General features: G+C 44.3%; 6 protein-coding genes across 10 annotated transcripts; 3 read left to right on the forward strand and 3 right to left on the reverse strand.

Annotated features, from left to right (window-relative positions):
• Positions 1-1,072: 1,072 nt before the first annotated feature.
• Positions 1,073-2,816, reverse strand: LOC125774747 (tyrosine--tRNA ligase, mitochondrial). Its single transcript, XM_049444936.1, has 2 exons — positions 2,480-2,816; positions 1,073-2,414 (listed from the first exon to the last, which is right to left on the reverse strand). Exons 1-2 carry the CDS (start codon positions 2,620-2,622, stop codon positions 1,166-1,168), a joined length of 1,392 nt encoding a protein of 463 aa, XP_049300893.1. The 5' UTR covers positions 2,623-2,816; the 3' UTR covers positions 1,073-1,165.
• Positions 2,817-4,026: 1,210 nt separating this feature from the next.
• On the forward strand, positions 4,027-10,421 carry LOC125769871 (vacuolar protein sorting-associated protein 4). The gene is made up of 5 exons (XM_049438829.1): positions 4,027-4,175; positions 4,361-4,577; positions 4,666-5,042; positions 5,148-5,858; positions 5,928-10,421. The coding sequence occupies exons 2-5, from the start codon at positions 4,442-4,444 to the stop codon at positions 6,027-6,029; spliced, it is 1,326 nt and encodes a 441-aa protein (XP_049294786.1). The 5' UTR covers positions 4,027-4,175; positions 4,361-4,441; the 3' UTR covers positions 6,030-10,421.
• Positions 9,025-14,856, reverse strand: LOC125769908 (vesicle-associated membrane protein-associated protein B-like). 4 transcript variants are annotated; one of them, XM_049438981.1, is made up of 5 exons: positions 14,018-14,856; positions 12,472-12,624; positions 12,154-12,396; positions 11,906-12,060; positions 9,025-11,205 (listed from the first exon to the last, which is right to left on the reverse strand). In XM_049438981.1, the coding sequence occupies exons 1-5, from the start codon at positions 14,073-14,075 to the stop codon at positions 10,960-10,962; spliced, it is 855 nt and encodes a 284-aa protein (XP_049294938.1). In that variant the 5' UTR covers positions 14,076-14,856; the 3' UTR covers positions 9,025-10,959. The 4 variants fall into 4 exon arrangements, with proteins under 4 accessions (XP_049294938.1, XP_049294933.1, XP_049294925.1 ...); XM_049438976.1 differs by having other exon boundaries at positions 11,906-12,063; XM_049438968.1 differs by having other exon boundaries at positions 12,145-12,396.
• Positions 14,857-15,046: 190 nt separating this feature from the next.
• On the forward strand, positions 15,047-18,280 carry LOC125769884 (putative protein TPRXL). The gene is made up of 5 exons (XM_049438855.1): positions 15,047-15,616; positions 15,966-16,187; positions 16,251-16,308; positions 16,397-16,978; positions 17,043-18,280. The coding sequence occupies exons 1-5, from the start codon at positions 15,578-15,580 to the stop codon at positions 17,207-17,209; spliced, it is 1,068 nt and encodes a 355-aa protein (XP_049294812.1). The 5' UTR covers positions 15,047-15,577; the 3' UTR covers positions 17,210-18,280.
• Positions 18,281-18,310: 30 nt separating this feature from the next.
• On the forward strand, positions 18,311-19,678 carry LOC125769877 (complex I intermediate-associated protein 30, mitochondrial). The gene is made up of 2 exons (XM_049438842.1): positions 18,311-19,102; positions 19,174-19,678. The coding sequence occupies exons 1-2, from the start codon at positions 18,323-18,325 to the stop codon at positions 19,588-19,590; spliced, it is 1,197 nt and encodes a 398-aa protein (XP_049294799.1). The 5' UTR covers positions 18,311-18,322; the 3' UTR covers positions 19,591-19,678.
• Positions 19,679-19,730: 52 nt separating this feature from the next.
• LOC125769887 (probable cardiolipin synthase (CMP-forming)) lies at positions 19,731-21,638 on the reverse strand. 2 transcript variants are annotated; one of them, XM_049438882.1, is made up of 3 exons: positions 21,272-21,638; positions 20,239-21,196; positions 19,731-20,167 (listed from the first exon to the last, which is right to left on the reverse strand). In XM_049438882.1, exons 2-3 carry the CDS (start codon positions 21,037-21,039, stop codon positions 19,919-19,921), a joined length of 1,050 nt encoding a protein of 349 aa, XP_049294839.1. In that variant the 5' UTR covers positions 21,040-21,196; positions 21,272-21,638; the 3' UTR covers positions 19,731-19,918. The 2 variants fall into 2 exon arrangements, with proteins under 2 accessions (XP_049294839.1, XP_049294828.1); XM_049438871.1 differs by having other exon boundaries at positions 20,239-21,638.
• Positions 21,639-21,820: the final 182 nt, after the last annotated feature.

Raw genomic sequence — 21,820 nt, forward strand, 5'->3', positions numbered from 1 at the left:
AAATCCGACCCCACTTCCGTTTGTGCTGCTCCTTCCACTAGCAGCCACAGTTCTTTCCGCGTTGGGTTAGGTTAGGTACGTCTTGTGGACCATTTTGTAGGGTCTTACAGCAAGGTTCAGGCGATACATCTAATGGTGTTTGTCGAGTGCCGGTTGATGTGCCGTTTGATTGATGATGATGCATCGGGTAAATACAAACGATGACGTTAAAGGAAACGAAAAACAGGGGAGACATTTAACAAAAAAACAGAAAAGCTTGGCATTTTGGCAAATGAAAAACATGTAAACGATTCGCCGCAGCGAGTAAGAGGGTGAGCATCGATGTTTTCAACTCTGTTGCACCTTGTGTTTTTTTTTTTGGGGGGATGTTGCAGTGCCTCACTGCACCTCCATTAGAATTTTACACACGCGCACTCACACACACAGCACATCGCGCTGACGGGAAATTCACACTCTAGTGATAACCGTTTGCCTTGGTGGCGCGTGTGTCCAGCGATGGCAATGCAACGAAAAACAACCATCGACCTTCCGACGTTCAGGCGACAGAATCACAATTGTACCTTTTTTTTCTTAACTCTTTGATTTGTGTCCTTCTGCTTTGCTGTTCTGAGCCACACGGCAGGTCAGGCTTTCTTTCCGCTTCTCGCCCTCACACCCTTGCAATTACTGGCAAGCACCACTAACACGGTATCCCGGAACCGGCAGCTTTAGGCCATTATATGCTGTTTTCCGTGGCAATTTGCAAACCGCGCTAGTTTATGCACATTCTCGGCAACCTTGACTATCTATTTGCACATTATTGTTCATACTAACGTTTTCAGCCTGGTAGGACTTTGGTAAACAATCATACTTTGACAGTACACGGTGAGTTTATAACCATTCGCTCAGTGCTTGCTGACCATGGAATGGGTTGTTGGTCATGGAAAGGGTTTTGGTCGTTTTTTTGTTTAAATATTTAACATAATTCTTGGCAAAAATGAACCATTTAACTCTGCTAAATGTAGATAGCAATAGGTCATCAATTCTCTGTTCTATTTGTTGTAAAATAAACCATAACATTATCTCCATACGCCATTTCTATATTAACACATTTGACTACAACATTCTCGTTGAGGTACGAGTAGTGATCTATACATTCTTACTTTATTTTCATTTGGTTTAACGATTACAGCAACCATTTGACAATGTAATAATTTCGCTTGCCTACCCGCAACAACGATATCCTGTTCGAAAGGATGTGAACTGATGGCGACAGTACTTCTGAGGGATTTTTAGCTTTCTTCAAATTGATACTAAAACCACCGGCAGTGATAATCCGTTCCGCATCTGTTCTGCTCGGAAAGCAACGCGCTCGAAGCGCAACATCGACCACCGTCATGCCCGGCTCCGGCAGGATCTCACACAGCGGTGCACCACCGAAGCTCTGCGCTATGTCCTTTATCTCCAGCAGCTCGAGCGTCGACAGATCACCATTGTACAGCGCATTGCTGATGCCGATCGCTTTCTGCAATCCTTCTTCCCCGTGCACCAACTTGGTCAGCTCGGCCGCCAGCAGCTTCTGTGCCTCCCACAGTTCCGGAGTGCGACGATGCCTTGCCATCACCTGCTCGATCGTCTGCACTGGTAGAAAGGTGAGCAATCGTAACAGCTTGTCTACCTCGGTGTCTGGCGTACGCACGAAAAACTGATACATCGCGTACGGTGAGGTACGTTCGTCCGACAGCCACACGGCATTTCCCGCCGATTTGCCAAACTTATCGCCCTCCTCATTGGTGATGAGTGGAAGCGTTAGGCCAAACACTTCCTTCGATTCGGTGCGACTGATCAGCTCCTGACCAGACATGATGTTGCCCATCTGATCCGAACCACCGAGCTGAAACCGACAGTTGTGGTGGCGCAGCAAATGTAGCCAATCGTACGCCTGGAACAGCTGGTAGGAAAACTCGGTAAAGCTCATGCCTGTTTCGCTGGTAAGCCGTGTCTGTACAGAGGAACGGGATAGCATCGCACCCATGCGAAAATATCGTCCTACATTGGCCATAAAATCGACGAAGCTGTACTGTCGGTACCAGTCTGCGTTGTTTACTACGATAACAGGTTTTAACGTGTCAGGCTTATTCCAGAAAAAGCGCTCATGGTTTGAGAATATCTGTTCAATCTGCCGCTTAATGCAGGACACATTATGCTGTACTGTTTCCGTTTCTAGCAATTGTCGTTCGGTTTTACGCCCGGAAGGATCACCTATCAAACCGGTAGCACCGCCAACCAGTGCGATAGGTTGATGGCCGGCACGCTGGGTATGTAGCAGACCAATCAATACCAACAGATTACCCACGTGCAAACTATTGGCAGTTGGATCAAACCCGGCATACACGGTTTGACTCTTCGAACCCAGCATTGTGCGGGCTTTGTCACTAAAATACAAGCAAAGAAAGCCAATCAGTAGCTGGAGCGAAGCAACCATTCACAACTTACGCACATCGTTTCTGCCGGAAACACGTCCTGTATGAAGCCGCGCTCTTTCAGCTTTAATATGTTCCGCTCCGAATACCATCGTACCGGATGCTGAAGGAGTGCTTTCAGTGCTACTTTGTGCTGGATCGCTCGAACGCTAGCGAACATGAAGACGGTGATTGCAGTGTTAAATCGTTCACTTATAATTATCAGAAAAAACACCGATTTGATGTAACCGGCTAGCGACTGCGACTATTGTTTATTTACATTCGGATGACAGTTGCGTGTGTGCGTGCGCGAAGAAGCTTTCTCAGCAGCTTTATGGCATCTGCGTAACAATGCCATAAAATAGGATTGATTTTGGACTGAGTTCACACGGCACGCCGCACTGAAAAACAATAGGAATTGTTGGAAAAAATAAATAGATTTTTAACAAATATTATTATTATTATATTTAACAATAATTAACATAATTAGGAATATTAAAAAATAAGTATGTTCGCTTTTGGAACATAGGATATTATCATTATTTTATCAGTTAAACTATACGTAAGCACTCCTAACAAAATTTTAAAGACTTGATGATCGTTTTACATAAATTTACTGTGTTTTGTTTTGTATTGAATGTAGCGAACAATTTCCAAATTTTGTTTTAGGAAATTTTGCAACCGAACGGAATTTTTAAGCAGGCAGGCATGACAGTTTCCACATTTCCCGCGAAGTCAATCGTAAACAAAATACCCCGTCAGCAATTAGCAAATCAGGAATTGACACTGTTTGGCTCAAATGCTAGGGAAAACAATAGAAAGACCTTGGTCGAAAGGAAATCCGAACTTGGAAATCCATCCAGTTCTATTCTGCAATGTAGAACCTCGAAGGCAACGCTCCTAGTAGAACTTTTAAATCAATGAGTGTCTCGATGCTATTCCCATTTCCACCTTTCTCCAAACAAAACAACATTAAATATGTTTAAAAATCTATGTTCTATGTTCAAGCATTCAATATGACCATTTGGTATTGCGGAGATGAGCATCAAAGATGCATTTTTGTGCATTTGTTGTGCAGCTCCACAGTATGTTGATGTTGCTGAGTTCATGTTGATGCCGTACATCGTTTCCATAACTGCAAGGATTCCACTTGTCTGATGCTTCTCTAATATAGCCTCATTTCGACGTTGTTTTAACACATAGACCTGTATTAACAATAAATTTTTGCTCTTATCTAAGTATTCGATTACTAAAATATCTAACAAAGTCAATAGACTTTACCAATTCGAAGGAGATGTTGTGTAAAATAATGAACGTTGTGGTTCTTTGCTAAACCGAATGTTTGCTTTAAATGAGTAATGAGAAATGAGAAACAAAACAGTGGCGTGATTAGAGTTTACTTAGTGTGGAAATAAAAGCTTTGTTCGATAGAATTTTATTAATCGAGAAGATTTCCCAGTTTATTAAAGATGCAGTTCAACATTTCCCATAAAAACAACTGCCAGAGCAACGATTCAAATAACTGAAGTGCATAATCCAACCCTATAAACGCATCTGTCCTTCGGCTGAAATCTTCTCGTGTCGTGCCGTGCAAGAATTTCAACGCCTTTGTCAATTCGGCTGTCTCCGTCACAAGCATTGTTTATTACTAGCTTAAAATTGCTTTTCAGTGCCTTCTGCAAAAATTTACGGTCGGAAATAAGTGCTTAATAGTGGATTAGTGGTGCAAATTAGGTACGCTGCTAGCAGCTTCATCAACAAACGCTCCGCCACTGCGTAAATTCAAAATGCATGCACACTGCCTGCAGTAATCTGATTTAAATCAATGGCATTAGTCATACGCTCATTGATTTGTATGTCATGAATGAAAAAGCGTTCATTGATTTGTGCCGTACGCCGTGCCGTTCTTCTTTCCACAGCTGAAAATACACACGCTAAAGCGGGGATCCTGGTTGCCGAACCGTACCTGGAGTTGGACGCGAACGTGAACTGGCTCAGCGATGGCGTCCGGTTCAACCTTGCAGAAGGCAATCGACATTGTGACGAAGGCAACGGAGGAAGACCGGAACAAAAACTACGAGGAAGCGCTACGCCTCTATGAGCATGGCGTAGAATACTTTCTGCACGCGATCAAGTGTGAGTGTGATTTCAGTGTTGTTTCGTACGGGTTCGTACTTCCATCAAAACAATCTTCCTATCATGCATACCCACATACACCCCACAGATGAGGCCCAGGGCGATAAGGCGAAGGATTCAATCCGGGCCAAGTGCTTCCAGTATCTGGATCGGGCGGAAAAGCTGAAAGCTTACCTGAAGAAGGGCAAGAAGAAACCGGTAAAGGACGGCGACAGTGCGTCGAAGGATGACAAATCGAAAGGAAACGACAGTTCCGATTCAGACTCGGACGATCCGGAAAAGAAGAAGCTGCAGGCCAAGCTCGAGGGTGCGATCGTGTTCGAAAAGCCGCACGTCAAGTGGTCGGACGTGGCCGGACTGGAAGGTGCAAAGACCGCACTGAAGGAGGCCGTCATACTGCCGATCAAGTTTCCTCATCTGTTCACCGGCAAGCGAATGCCGTGGAAAGGTATTCTGCTGTTCGGGGTAAGTGTATCGAAATGTTGTCTTTTGGGGGCAATTTCACTGTGAATTAGTGCTAAGTATCTTCTCTTGGAATTTCTTTACCAATTGATATTTATTCCCTTACAGCCACCCGGTACCGGTAAATCGTACTTAGCGAAGGCCGTCGCGACGGAAGCGAATAATTCGACCTTCTTCTCCGTGTCCAGCTCCGACCTCGTCTCCAAGTGGCTCGGTGAGTCGGAAAAGCTCGTCAAGAACCTGTTCGAGCTGGCCCGCTCTCACAAACCGTCAATCATCTTCATCGACGAGGTCGACTCACTCTGTTCCGCCCGGTCGGACAACGAAAGTGAAAGTGCCCGGCGCATCAAGACGGAATTCCTCGTGCAGATGCAGGGTGTCGGCAGTGACAATGACGGGGTGCTGGTGCTCGGCGCTACCAACACACCGTGGATACTGGACTCGGCCATCCGGCGTCGGTTCGAGAAGCGCATCTACATCCCGCTACCGGAGGAGCACGCCCGTTTGGTGATGTTTAAGATCCATCTCGGCAACACGGCCCACACGCTGACGGAGGAGAATCTGCGTACGCTCGCGAGCAAAACGGACGGTTTTTCCGGCTCGGACATTTCGATCGTGGTGCGCGATGCGCTGATGCAACCGGTCCGGAAGGTGCAGACGGCGACACACTTCAAGCAGGTGAGCGGCCCGTCACCGGTGGACAAGCAAACGATCTGTGACGATCTGCTGGTACCGTGCAGTCCCGGTGATGCCGGCGCAATCGAGATGACGTGGGTGGACGTACCGGGCGATAAGCTGTTCGAGCCACCAGTAACAATGGTAAGGGAATAGCTTTGTTGTTCTGTTTTGCATGATTGGATTATGTTATATCGTATTGTTTGATTTTAGAACGACATGCTGAAATCTCTGGCCAGTACGAAACCAACCGTCAACGAGGACGACATGAAAAAGCTGAACAAGTTTACCGAGGACTTTGGACAGGAAGGCTAAATGCATGGTGAACCTAAGAACGGGGGGGAGGAAGGGTTAGCTTGGGGCAGCAAAAATTCAAACCTACAAAAAAAAGGACACGAAGAAAAGCGAAAGCGAGTGAATGTATGTGTTTGTGTACGTGTGTCTGTAAATGTGTATGTGTGAGGAAAAATGAAGAAAAAAAGAAAAGGGGGATGTCTCTTGATATTTGTGGTATTATAACGAATTAAAAACAAAACATATGTTGTTTTTCCTAAGATGCATTAACACACCATTCTTCTGCTTATTTGATGTAAAGACCTGGCTAGGTCGTGCCTGCCATATTTTGACCTATTAGACCTTTTCGTGTAGCTCGTATACACGGACGGTCAATCCTAGGATGGAACGGGGTGGATAGAGGTTCGGTTTTTTTTCAGATTCGAACAGCCGGCGTGTAGTTTGTTTGAGCCGAACAAAAAAGAAAACACATTTACTTACCGGTAAAGGAAACTCTAACGCACTTACACATACAGACATACACACTCACACAGGTAGAGACTCCAATATGATGGTGATTATACGCGGTAACAAAGCAAGTATGAATAAGAAGCAAAACACGAAAAGGAAAGCAAACAAAATGAATTACCTATATTATAGATATATACACATATATCCATATTACCTATGTATCATCATTTCAAATAATGCCTTGCCTGGGTAGCAATACCGGCGCGAAATAAATCTGTTATTTTCTGTTAAAAGCCGATCCAAAAACTAAATACCTTACAGAGAGAAGCAATCCCAGTTACAGTTACCCGCGTTTGGCGAAATTGGTGTTTTGATATGTAACCCCACCTTTTCCCCTTTCTTTCATTACCCGTGATTCAAATTGCTTTCTTTTTTTTTATCTCCCCGCAAGGGCAAGAATGAGGAAAAACGCACCGCTTTTTAATAGTTTGCGAATTAGTTTTAGTTTTGCTAATTTAAGGACATGTGTTTGTACGCATGTTTGATGTTTTTTTAAATACTTGTTTTATTTCAAATGAAACCACATTTATGGTAACGTCTCTATATTGCGTGTAACGTACTTTTTTTTTTAATCAGTCACTACAATCGTTTAGCGGGCTTGGCCTGGTCTGTAAGTGCGTCCGAGAGCTGTAGGGAGGTGTATGGAGGTCGGTCGTTGAGATGAGAATGAGGTTAGGAATGGATTGTACCACCAAGTAGACCAAGCGGAAGATAGCTTAGGAAGCAAGATACATCTGTGCGCTTGTTTTAATCGTTTCAGCGAGCTAGATCGTGCAGAGTGTTACCGTCCTGCCAATGGTGAAACATTTGATCATTAGTGATTGATTGCGTCACCAGCTATCGTGTGGGCACAAGTTTAAAGGGGAGGACGTCTCTAGCTGTTGCCATGCCGAAGGTTCGAATTACAAATCAAACTTCTCTATTGCGATAACCTCCATTCTTTATTGCGTATGCAGGCAAAAACAATACAAGAAAACAAAAGGAACGAAAAGAGAGAGAGAATAAACGAAAGGATATTATTTTGTTAGCAATCAATCGAATTCCGTATATGGGACAAAAAACTGTTCAATAATTTTACCATCAAACCGATCAATCAACGCGGAACAAATCAAGTGGCTGCGTTACGGTTACGCACATGGTCGCGACTAAAAGCTTTCACATATGTAATACCCGAACGAAAGGAGGCGTAGAAGGCTACATGGTACCAATACGGGATGGTTGTTTTTTTATTATTTTTGCAGTTTTAATGTCGGTATGTTTTACAAGAACAGCAATGATAAAGATCGCAGAAGGCCTTTTAAGACTCAGTAATTTGTGTTTGTTTTTTTTTGTTGCTTTTGTTCACCTCTTGTTTGTATATCTGCTTGTGTTCCATTTCTGTAATGCTCCATTAACGATCCTTTCCGTTTTCTTTTTGGGGCTGGAATTGTGGGCCAATGGTTAACAAAACTTAAATCCAATTTTTTTGTTTCTAATTCCTTTTTTTCGGACTTGTATTACACCTGTTTCTTTTTTTTTATTCATTTACCGTCTTCCACTTTCGCTAGTTTTCCTACATTCGTACTCGTACTTACTACAGCTTAAATCGGTTCTGATTGTTTTGTGTTAGTGTTTGTGTGTGTGTGTGGGGTGTGTGAGTGCCGACTCGATATAGTGATGGAGCATGTCCTTTTCCATAAATGGAAATAATTTTTAGTAGTAGAAAAGAAGTTAAAAGTGCGCTAAAAATTAACAAAAAGCCCCGAAAATCATTACAAGATACATTATTCGAACCAAATGCAGCTCGTACACACCTCAAACCTAAGGCAAAACGTTGCTCCGATAGCAAAACGGGGGCACGCGTGTTTTATTCAACTCTTCTCTAATGCACTATAGCGAAATGATCGTATCCAAGGCGTTTGCTAGATGATGAAGGTAATTTGTAAACTAACAATTCTTGTCCCCTCTGCCCGATACCTACATTTCCTCTCCGATAACTTGCTGCTGCAGCTTGTGGCCACTAAAGAACTACCATTCGAACTAGTCAGGACAACAAAACTACCTACAGAGCAACTCCGCATTTTGGGTTGAGCTACATGGGCGCATCACTTTATTAGGATATTGTTCTAGTTTTCTTTACGAATTTTATACTGAACTTCACGGCGCTATTGCTACACTCAGCTTCCTTTCGTTACCTAATCAAGATTTATGTATATATTTATATAAATAGTTGAAAACGCAAAGCAAAAACAAAACATGAAAACGGTACTGGAGTTCGATCCGACCGCAACTAGAACTATAGTTGTATGGATTACATACAGCTGGACTGCGCTGTCCCTGAATAGGATATTCAGCCAGCAATTGCACGACTTCACTGATCCAAACAACTCCCCCTTTCCCTCTACATGATTGTATGCGTGTGTAACTGTTGTGGGTTGCTTTATGTTTCTCTGCTTCATATATCCTTTTCGCCCGTTTTAACAAAAAAAAATTATCATATTCCTGATAGGAAAAGAAAGGGAAAGTGTTTCGGTAATTTAACGTTTTTATTGATCAATAATTCAATTTATTTGGTAGTTAAAGTTTGTACATTACTCTTCATCATGCGAAACGAAAAACAGCACAGCACAGCGTTGCTATCTGCTTGCTTTTTTTTTGTTTAGTTTTTGTTGTTGTTTCAGTACAAACATGTACAAATCATAGCAAACTAATAATAGGGTGGAAAAAAAAAACAAAAGAAACGTAACTATCATCCAAGCGAAAAAAAAATGAGGGGTAGAAACGCAGGTAAGAAAGAAAAGAAACGTGTGATCAATAGCGTATTCATATAACAAAACCAAATACTTATTATACCGCTAACATAAATCTCGTTTGATTTCGCTTTTTCGTGTTTTGCTTGTTTTGTTTAATTTTGCTCATTTTTGTTTTGTTTTTTTTTTGTTGCATTTCTAGGATGCTTCAACACCTACGTTTATTTGCGTTTATATCATCATCATCATCATCATCATTATCGTCATCATCGTTTTCGTGTCACCATCAATCACGTTTCCCCCCTCTCCCCCAAAATTCATAATGCGCGTGGTTTTTCGCATTCCTATTCATCACCACACACACACACACCCCTTGAATCGAATTGCTGCTTTCACAATCCATATCTCTTTTGTCTCCTTTTTTATTTGCCAGGCAATGTTTCTCTTTGTGTGAGTTGTTTTCTAGCTGTTTTCTTCCGCTTTCTGTTGAATCCTCTTGATTTTGACCTTCTTCAACTTTCTTTTGTTTTTTTTTAGTTAATGTTAGGCATTTTTATATTATGTAAGCTGCATTTAAGCTGGTGTACCATGTTTTCTACCAAATTCCAAATTTCCTTCCCAAGACGAAATATATGAGTGTGTCCTATGTGTGTGGAGGGGGTGTTTGTGTCTGTGTATCATACTGTGTATGTGTGTTGTGTTGGGTTTTTTTTTGTCTTATTTTTCATCTGCTATAGGTGCATAACTTTTCTTGTTGCTTTTTTTTGTTTTACTTAATTGTTCACATTTTTTACCATTTCTTCCTATTAACTTTTTTTTATAATCTATGCTTGTCGGGAGGAGTGGGGTGAGAGTGACGGTACTCGTACACAGTGTTTTTTTTTCTTCCTGGCATATATGTTCCTCTTCACACCTCCTGTGGCCTCCTGTGTATTCCCGTATTTCCCATATTTTTTTTCTCTATTTTCTTCTTATATTTTGCCCCGCTCATCGGTTACTACCCATTACTTCATTCTACACTAGGTCCGATAAACGTCATGCGATTCGACATCAAAACGCTCCCATCACTTGATGCAACTGTTTTCATTGAAGGGTATTTTTTTATCAACGAAAACGTTCTTCCTATTCTTAGCAAATCGTTACGTCCTTCCATGGGGGGGGGGGGGAAAAACAAAGCAAATAAACAAAGAATAAACAGGGTGCGGCGCGCCGAGTACACACATATTACCGTTCGATCGCAATTTCGCATAAACCATCCATTCATAATCCATCCATACCATCCATATTTGTGTCTTTATGCCTTCCGGCTTCCGGGTTCAATTCTCGTTCAACGTGTTGCACGTGTTTAACCGTGCACTAAGGAGGGGGCGCTGCTGTCGCTATACAGTGTGGTTGCTTTGCGCAAATGTAAGGGGTTTATTGGTTTGAAATGATTTCCAACGCATAGATGCCCACCGTTTGAGCCCTTCCTTACCCCCCCCAATCCCTTCTCCCTTATCCCCCCCTAATCCCCTCTCCCGCTTCCTTTCATCTTCGTCTACTGCTCCAGGCATTTACCAACCCCTCCCCCATCTCCCCCTCGACCCCGTTTTTCGTGTGTTGCTGTTCCTACGTCCCGAATAAACACCGCCACCATCGTCGTTCCGTTCCGTGTCCGGCAGGCGTAACGTTTTCTTTTACCGGCCGGTCCCCACCCGTCGTTAAATTAAACTTTATTTGTTGCCTTCGCTGTACATGACCTTGCCGATCAGTATGCCGATGATGCCCATGACCACGGCGGCAATCACGGTGTACATTAGCTCCAGCGGCGGATTGCGTGCCAGCTGTGGCGGTGGCGAGTACGGATTTTGGTAGTGTACGGGCACCGACTGAACCGGGACAGACTTTGCAGCGGTGGCCGCCGACGATTGCTCCTTGGCCCGTCCGTCCACCTGCATGTGTAGCTGTATAATTTGTTCCTAAGAAGAAGGAAAAAAACACGCGAAATTGCGAGAAGAAGAGATTAAGCATATGTTCTTCGTTATGCGACCCAGAGACGATACGAGGACAACGAAACGATTTGTTATTTTTCCCACACGAAACACACAAACATGTTTAAATGAAATATTAATTAAACACACCCAAAGGAGCAACCCAGATAGAAGCGTTTTTGGGGGTAAAGTAGAGCATATTGTAAAGGCAAACGTTAACGTAACACGTAACTCGCAAGAGAAAATAGGACCGGTAACAAACAAAAAAAAACACCTCCCTCAAGTTACATGACCACACGAGTGGAGCTTGTTGTTCATCCATTGTTGATTAGTTTTTCCAACCAGCACACGTACATGCGAGTTTCATACAAAAAAATAACAATATTGATTTGTTTTTTCAGGCACGTTCTGCCGTACGGTTAATCTTTTCTGTACAATTGAAATTCATAAAAAAAAACTATTTGTTAGTGAATAAACATTGCATCTGCTAGAAATGTTCTTACAGGGTTATTGAAATAGAACTATTATACTATTATGTACTTCTTATACCATATTGAGTTGATTTAAAATTTCAATTGTAAAATTATGGCAACTTTGTTATGGTATCTACTAGTAGCTATACTATTCGCGCTACTATTAAAAAACAAGTAGTGTAGCACATTTGGATAAACCATGCATCAATGCTTACCCGAAGTTGCAAATTTTCCTGACGCAAAACGCTTTCGTTGTCCCGGAGTTTCTTCACCTCCTTCAGCAGTGACGCCTCCGACTTTTGCTCGTCCTCGTTGCTCATCGCGTTAAACTGTGCGTTTGCGAACTGTGCGCCGGCATCGTTGCTTGCTGCTGCTGTCGAAAATAAATAAAATGAAGGGGGAAATTAAAATAAGCCGGTACAAACGAACGTACATTAAAAGGTGCAATGCGTACGGTCCGTACCAGCCGATTGTTTACTGTTGGGTGGTGCTGCCACCGTAGCGGACTCGGCAACCGGTGCCGGCTGGTTGCTGTCCAGCGGGCACTCGAACACGCACCGTAGCTTCGAGTCCATCAGCTTCTCCGGATACTTCTTCCAGAGGTCCTCCAGGTTGATTTCCTCATCGTCCGGCTTCACCATCGATTGCACCATGAACTTGTGCTTGTTCTTTTCATTCGAATCGAATATGAACGGTTGTAGAACGACTGTAAAAAAATGGAAGGTGTAAATAAATACCAAATTAGGCTAGAATGTTATTTATTACAACAGTTAATACTTACTGGCTATCTCCTGTGATTCGTGGGGTTCCAGTAAGCCACAGTTTGGTCGCACACAGTATTTCTTCGGTGCGGTTGTTTTGATTTTGAAAAAGATATCATGGTCAGTTGGATTGGTGAGCCGCATATACGACGCAACAGCAGTCCGGAACGGGCCTGTAAATATCGTTCCACACGCGGAAAAGGTTTCCAAAATAATATTAGTTGACACATTACTAACGGAGGAAGTAAAAAAGTTAATCGAAAAAATCAAACAAAACAAGAAAACAAATAGAATTTTAACATCCTGTTGATGTGTGTGGCGTGCAAAGGATATGTTCCAATATACGTTCCATCACATCCCTTTTCCCTTTCGCTTTTGAATCCCTTTTTTTGCATGTACATGTGTGTGTGCGTGTGTGTGCAGGGTTTTCCGCTTTCGCCGCGCTCTGTCGGTTGATTGCTGACCATCGACGTACTTCCGGTTTGATTGAAGGAAAGTTTCACGTTCTATTGTGTTCAATATTCCATTACATCCTGTTTTGATGGGTGACTTGATCGGTGCTGTTTGGGGAATCAGGATGTATCAAACCACGCACACACACACACACGCACACATACAAATGCGCGCACGAATTTGATTGGAGTGATTTTCAATTCAGTCAAACAAAAGAAGCGAATTTGAAAATATCCTTAACCCATTTTTTTTGTTTTGTTTTTTTTTGCAGTGACATCATGATGACGAATTTACTAATTGCATCGTACGTTACGCCGAGGGGTGCGTTATGTATATATATAAATATGCGCAACATAGTTCTAAACCTCATCACTGCCCTGTCACCCACATGTGTCGTTTCCGGCGCCCCGGGTCCGCGCGCTTCGCCATCTATTTAAGCACACGTTGTTCTAAACACACAACTACACAGGGCCGCGCATGTAACAGTGAAATAGCGGATATAACTTCTGGATTTCGATTGTTCATTCGGCGATCGGTCACCAGGGATGGTCACAAATGTATTGTGCGCCTTTTTGGCATGTCGTCATCCCGTTTTTTTTTTGGTTACATTGAAAGGATAGGGCGTTGAAAGGTTTAGGCGCTAGGGCAATGGGGGGAGGGACGAGTCAAAAGATGCATTATGCCCGTCTTCCCTAAACGTGCTGCGTCACGGCGCGCTAGTGACACGGAAAAGGGCCCAGCAGCAGCAGTATGGGGGATATGGGAAAGAGAATGAAAAGCGCTTATCACCGCACCCTGTCCCTGTGTGTGGACAGAGTCCCGGTAGCACAACACTTTTCAACGCTACGAACCAGATGATGGGGGGGATGGGAGGTTTTTCTTTTGGTTAAAGGATTTAAATAGCGAACTCCCTCCACCTGCCTTTTACTGCTAGGGGCCACACGCAGTCGGCTACGTTTTCGCCTACCGCATACTAAAATCAATCTTCCCTTGGCCCGCCATGAACCGAAATCGGGTGAATCAGGTGGATGGATGGCGCACACGGGTGCGTACACTTCTCATCTGCTGGCATTCGATTTACACCCGTGTTTGAATGTGCGAATAGAATCTTACCCAGGAATTTGAGCTCGTTCGCCGGTTCAATATTTAATAACTGAGCAGGCTTCGCCATATTTGAACCAGGTTGCAAAAGGCCACACTACACACAGACGCGCTCGCACGCACGCAGTAAATGTTCGATTTTTTCTGCTTCCTTCTCTCCCCCTGTGTTCACACTCTCGTTCTATTCGCTGTGCACGGTTCTCGTGCTCGCTCTATCTCTACCACGCGCTCTCTTAATCTGCCACTTGCTGTCTCTTTCTATTTCTTACACGCGAAACACACACACAAACACGGCGGGACTGCGTGGATCGTCCTTACGGGGTACAATTGCGTATGTGTGCCGTTTTTTCCTTCTATTGCTCGGAATTTCCTCCACTTTCTCTTCTGCACACTTCCGTTGTGTCTCGGTTAGCAGGAAAAACTTTTCCCTTTGCCACACTGGCAGCCAGCGAACCGTTTTTCGATGCGTTTTAGACCAATTTTCTTCTGCCCTTGCTCGACTGCCGTCGCCTGGTGTGCCTTCGCTTTTCGGTACACCATGAAGTGGTCCAGTCAACACACAAGTTGCCACACGGTGCGGCTTCCCTTATCCACCGAAAAGGAACGCGCTTCTCCTTTTTGGGTGCACCAATCCTGCCCGTTTACGTAGAAAATAGACACACGTACACGAAATACACACACGGAGAGAGCGAGAGACGCGCGCGCACACGGGCTGGGACAAAAAAACGGGAAAACGGTCGTTTAAAATTTGCTGTGTTTCTCAGAAAAAGGCTTTGCCCAGGATGATGGGAAATGTCGGCGAACCTTTATCGACGGCTGCTTTACGTTGACGGTTGTGCGGGACTACGCAAGTTACGCCACTAGCGCCACCCTTTCCAAATTTGTCAATCATCAATGTTCGTTGATTGTGCCAAGGTTAGGACACCGCTGTTTGCGCTGATGGTCAGAGAATTAATGATTTTGTTTAGGGAATTACTATTGAAAATTAGTATCTGTGTTAATATATCAATGCAAACAATTTTATGCTATTTCGGAAGGAGTAAAACCCCAAAATCGTTCCACATGTAACGACATATTACAAGGTTAATAAAAGAGAGAATTTGTTGTCACTCGAAATGTTTTACGCTGTATCTTAGTTGGAGTGGCATTAAAATAAAATTACACAAAAAATCTCACAAGAAATAATAATATTTCATCATAAAAGCTCTTGAATACTTTAATTGATGAAAATTACATGCCCTCTCCAACCAGTTTACAACTGTCAAAGACAACGCTATAAACCTCGGACGTTTGCTATAATAAACGGGGCTGTCATTTAGGGGTAGAGAAAAAGAGCAGGATAGCAGTAGTTCTGTTTTGTTTTCGGTTTCGGAAACAAACCTCTCTTTCTGGCAGACATCCACCAGGAAAAACAACAACAAAATCAGGATCAAAAAAATTGAACCAAGTGCAGGCGAACTGTTTTCGTACACCCGTTTCCCGTGCAAAAATTTGTTGAAAAGTGCCACTTTGTAAAGGGAAAAGCAACTGCGCTATGCTTTAATCAACGGAATTGCCACTGGTTTTGTATCGATGTGCTGCGCGCCGATGTCCGATTATTGTACGAAAATGGTAAGTCCTGTTGGTGTTTGTCCAGCAGATCGTTTCCACAGCAATATGTTGGTAGGTTGCTGCGTATTGCGTGTGTTATGCTGAAGTAAACGAATACCGTCCATTAAATTAGTATGTTTTCCGCTAACATAATATGCTGTGATTACCCGGGGGCGAAACAATTCGAAACAAGCACAAGTTTTAGTTTTTTTAAGCTTCACCTTAGCATATGCGTTTTGATGTCCTTTTAAAGAACAGCACCACAAACAACATCCCTCTCGAACACTACAAGTGCACACAGGTTGTGCTTCTTAGTGGGATTCTATTTTAGTCGCTAATTAATCAACTTCCTTTTCGCTTCCCATCGAAGGCTCTCCTGGATGATACGAACGGAAACACGGTGAACATAAACAACCAGCCCGGTGCGGAGGCGGCTGGAGACGGGTGTACCGTTGGTGGAGCGATGGTTCCAACAACAGCCGATTCCGTTACGATGCTACACTCACCTTCGAACGATGATCTGAGCCAAAGTTTGTCCGAGTACACGGACGCCGATGAAAGCATATCAGCCCCAACCGAACTGCTGGCAGAAGTAAGCTGCGAATGATGTCCCTTTGTTGGGCCTTTTCTAACACGTTTCAATTTTATTTTCTAGTTTCTTTCGGCCATCATGATTCGTGACTATGTAAATGCGCTTAAGTACTGCAAGCAGAGTAAGTATTAAATAAAGAAATAAATAGTTTTAGTTAAGAGTTCGGTTTAACACTCTAGATTGAATGTTGCTTTGCAAATCATCCACAGTTTTGCAGTACGAGCCGAACAACACGACTGCACGCGATTTTTATCCACACATTCTGTCCAAAATCAGCGAAATGCAGAGCAATGAGCTGTCGGGTGAAAGTGACGAAAATTACAACTTTAACTGCAGCTCACCATTAGAATCATCCGCTTCGTCTCCATCTTCCTGTTCCGTTTCCTCTTCACCGGCATCGTCCCGCTCGTCCCGTTCCTCGTCGTCATCCTCCTCGTCCGGTTGCGATAACATCGACGAAGTAATTATGGTGTGTAGCAGCGACAGTGACGAATCATCCGAAGCATGCTGTTCGTTTCCGGAATCGATTGGCAACGAGGATGAGGATGGAAAGGGTTACAATGCGCAGCAGGAAGCACCGGACGTAGAGGTGGCGGAAGGTGACAGCCATCCATTGGTGGAGGAGGCGGCAACAGCGGTAGGAGCAGCGGTTACAATGGCGGGCTCCCGTTCGCTGAGTGACAACAACACGTCCCAGTCTTACTCGAGTTTGCTGCTGGAGGATGAGGAAAAGGATCTTACCCTATCCGACATTTCGAACCTCAACATCGAGGAAGATGAAACATCGAACGGTAAGTGAATGTGAGCGGTGGCTAATGTTGGAACATTTGCGTGAGTAAACCTTCTCATTTGCAGACTGTGGTGGCTCGCTGGAAAATAGCTACACACCGCTCGATGTGACTGCAGCACCGGTGGTGAAATCGGTCCCTACCACGAATCTCGCTTCTGCCACGGTATTCGCCTCACGGCTTGTGGCAATGTTACGGTCTAAGGTAATACCGTCGAAGGCGGCCGGTGATTGATTCACCTGAAGGAAACATCGTCCAGCTCGGGTGTGAGGAGCAGTGTGATGAAACATTCGACCGTTGGTTTTACGTTTCGCTTCGTTCATAGATCTCAGTACGGCTTGGTGGTTGCGAGCTGTGTTAAAGCTGTCTCGGCATCCTTCGTATGCTATTTAGAAAGTACAACCCAAAACTGAATATGATTCGTACAAAAAAAAAACACACTCTGATACACTGACTATATAGCTAAAGAGCACCTAGAATAGTTCAGCATTTATTTAAAATTATATAAATATTTGAGCGATCCTCCCAACGGAGGCTATTAGTGGGTGGATGAAACGATTTGCATTAAAACTTCCTATCTTACCCGTCCAACCAATTTCCATACGTGTGCGCTAATTTTACCGTTTGCTTTCTCTCGCAAACTAGTTCGCTTGAGTGGTTTGGTTTGCTAGTTTCTCTTTTACATATTTATATGCCCCAGTATTCAGTCTTGTCGTCATACAAGTTAGCGAAACGCCAAGGAGAGCAAAACGCGAATATATGAAATTCCTGTTGCGATGCAAATCAACGAGATATGAAGGGAACAAGTAGATCGACCTTAGGCTACAATTAGGTACGAACGGCTGAAAAACAAAACAAAAAAACAAACCTTTGCATACATCTAGTAAAACATACAACCGTATCCGTAACAATCGTTTTCGTTACACCATTATTACACACGTACAGCAGATTGCGTACCAGATCTCTTAAAGACTTAGGTGTACTTCCGTATCCTTCATTCGGGGAAAAGGCAACGGTGCAGGAAAAATAGTGAACATTGAGCCTCTGAAACGTGGAGCAGAACACGGTATACACGAACAAAACCAAACAAAAGAAAAAAAAATACATGAAAAGGAAACAATATTTTATATTTGTAGTAATATAAGGAATATGTATTTGTTTTTTTGGAACAAAAACAGCCAAGTGAACAAAAACAAAAAAATAGGTTACTAACCATACATATTTGTGCACTAGTCATCGTTGTATAATTGTGTGAACAATGAATCGGAAAAAAAGGAAATAAAATCAACAAATAATTTCTGTGAAGTTTTCGTTTTGCGTTTCTGCATTTGTTGGCTTGCAAAAAAGATGTTTTATCATTCATCCGTGTACCAGCAACTGAAGCTGATCACCGTTGACAGCGGTTTGTTATTTCCCCTTCGGAGTCATGATTGCACCGTAATATTTTGCTGTCACCTTACCAAACAGTTTCACTGCTCCGTAGAATATTGTGCCGGGTTGTGCCGGAACGATGAGAAACGGTCAGTTCGATTAATCAAACATTTCTTGAGTACACCCACACACAAGTTGGGAATGTATCGACTTCGGCATCGGTTTGTAGCGTTTGGTAGATGTTGCGAGCGGGAGTATCATGCCCTAGCGCAAAGGGCCACCACATCCACAAGACAGAATGGCAGCGAGAACCGGCTGCTGGTGCGCCAGCTAGAGACGGACCTCATACGGCCGGGTGTTCTATCGAGCGGGCTGTTTTGGGAGCGACATCGCAAAGGTGGCTACCAGACGGAACAGCGCATTTCGTTGAAGAAATCGATCATAAACGGGCTGAAGGAGCTGCGCACAGAGTTCGCACTGTTTCAGCAGGAGTGGAAGGAGAAGCTGGAAAGCGATCCGCTGGTAGTGTTCCGACCGGGTGAGATCGATGTGGTGTTTGGGTTTGAAAACCCAACCGAGCTAGATCGCTGGGTGGTAACGACGGACAAGGATCACGGTGAGGGCTATTCGCAGGCAGCACTCGAACCAAGCCCGGCTGGGTACGGTTTGTTTCACGGCACACTGGAATCGCGTGTGCCAAAAGATGGCCGCATCAAACGGGCTGGTTACGCTAATATCAAGAGTCTACGCGTAAGGGTAAGGTTGACCACAAACTGGTACAGAAGACACAAGCAATTTCACACCCTTGTTCTCTTATTCACATCCAGAAATCATTCAAACGGGACGCATTCTACGACTGGAGCCAGTATAATACGCTCGTGCTAAAGGTACGCGGTGATGGGCGGTCCTATTTGATTAACCTTACCGCGGAAGGCTACTACGATATTCTTTGGAACGATATCTACCATTATGTGCTGTACACGCGTGGTGGACCACACTGGCAGGTGGCGAAAATTCCCTTCTCAAAGTTCTTTCTCGCCTCGAAGGGTCGGGTGCAGGATCAGCAGGGTCCGGTACCGCTCAACCGGATCACAAATGTGGGCTTTTCCGTGGGATCACGCGGTGGCCACGAAGGTAGCTTTCGGCTAGAGTTCGACTTTATCGGCTTGGAGTTTGATCCATCCCACCAGGAAGAGTTTGCGTACGAAATGTATCGCCAGCCGAAGTATATTGTGGCCACGTAAACGTATATTATATAGAAAATGGAACTGTGTTGTGGTTGTTTTGTGTAGAATCGTTGGAGGAAATAGATACGCTTATTTCACACTTTTATACAGTTATGAATGCTTCACTTCAACCATAGAAACAACGAACAAACAGAAAATTATCTAATAATGAGGAACTATCTTTATTTATTTACATATTTTTCTTTTTTGGACCAAAACCTGTGTCTACCGTGGGTAGTAAAATACGGCACCGAAAAAGGGGGGTTTCTTTTTGGGGAGTCAAACAACGTGAAAAGAAAAGAACTACTCCAACCAATTAAGATAGGAGCTGGGGGACAGGACAGGACTACGATTTTTTGCGCAGAATTTTGTACGTGTCCTTACTGGTGAGGTAGCTAGCGGCGGCCGCAACCGTGGTAAACCCGGTTAGATACCACAACCCGTGGAGGTACGCATGGTCGACGTAATTGAAGATTGGTGCACCGAGCGTGGCAGCAACAGTGACCAGCTGTACGGCAGTGTTGAACTTGCTGACGAAGGTTGGCGCCAGCTGTGCAGTAGCGTGTGTTACGTCAAAGTACCGCGAAAGGGTGCGCTGAAAATAGAGTGAGAATATGAAAGTTAACATACACGACAGATGGAAACCGATAGTAGGCAAACGGTTACCGGTTGCGGAAGGCTGATGTAACGTATAACGAAGCCGGCCCCGATAAGAAACACATCCCGGAATAGGATCATGGCGGTGAGCCAGAGCGGAAGCAGATCGCTGTAACACATCGCGATAACGAGCGATCCGACCAGCACCTTGTCCGCCATCGGATCGAGGAAGGAACCGAGCCGGCTCGCCTGACTTGGCCAGTGGCGCGCAATCAATCCATCCGCCAGATCGGTTAATCCCGCCACGATCAGCATACCCATCGCCAGCCGGAACTCGCCCTGCACGATCACGTACCCGAGATAGGGCGACGCAACGATCCGCCCGATACACAGCAGGTTCGGTATGGTGGCAATGTTTTCCCGCTCGATGACCTCTTCCACGCGCTCCTTTACCTTCTCCTTACGCTCGCGTATATCGCGCACGAGCACATCGCGCTTTTCCTGCAGCAGCTGTTTGTTCTTTTGCAGCACATTCTGCAGCAGCTCCGAACCCTCGACCGACTTTACAGCGACGACGCGCGGTTGCTTCTTCTTCAGATTGGACGAATAGCGACGCTGCCAGCTACCGATGCTGGCCGATGGAAACAGGGTGCCGGTAGTGGTATGATCCCGTCCGAACCATGTCTTTGTGTCGTAGGACAAGCGACCCACACGCCGTCCATTGCACGGCAGCAGTCCGCGCGCTCCACGACCGATCCAGCTGCGGGGAACGTACAGCGAACGATGGTAAGCGGTGCGGAGCAACAATCCCGGTAGCGCTGAGCGACAGGAAATGGTTAGCAGTGGGTGTGTACCGACTGTTAGCAACATGCTTATTTTTCACAATCCGGCAACAGGCGGGTTGAACACGAAGGCGGCATACATGCGCTCGGCAGTATCTCCCGGTATTCGTTGATTGCAGTACTAGGAGCAGAATTTCTTTCCCTTTCCTCTTGCCGATTCAGTTGCGACACCGCCGAATGTTGCGCTGTGTACCGAGATGAACGGGATTGACGGCTAACGACAAGCGGTGAAACGCAGCACAAACCATATCATGGCCTACCTGCGATTGAACAGGTACAGGTGCACCGTGCACACAAACAAAAATGTGGCGCAGCTGGAACTGGAACACACAGCGCAAGCGGATGTTTGCAAACGTTCGTTACGAGGAATTTCCGTCCCGGCTTGTTGAGCAACTCCTGTCTTGTGGTTGTTTTTCTTTTCCTCCCTATGGCCGAAAAGAAAATAAATAAATCCGACTTCGCTCTCCTGCTGATCTGCAGGTTGACATGTTGCGTGCCGTTTATCTACGCGAGTTTAGTACTCCAAATAGCTGTTGCTGTTTTCGCCGAATTTGATCAAATGTTTACATTACATATTTGTTAATTTATATTCTATTAGCTGTTAATGGAATGTATACATGAAAAATATGTTCTAATTTAATAAATAAAATTATTCCCTCTACATACAGAGTTCTTTCCACTATCCTCAACTTTCCCAAAACAAGGCGACCAAATAAGAGAATAAAAACGTCTGAAAAAGGTAATAACTTAACAAAAATAGCAAAATAACGAAACTAATGAAACCAAGACACGTTTTGAAACAATGCCAA

The sequence above is a fragment of the Anopheles funestus genome, chromosome X (genome assembly GCF_943734845.2).
Source record: "Anopheles funestus chromosome X, idAnoFuneDA-416_04, whole genome shotgun sequence".
Lineage (NCBI taxonomy): Eukaryota > Metazoa > Arthropoda > Insecta > Diptera > Culicidae > Anopheles > Anopheles funestus.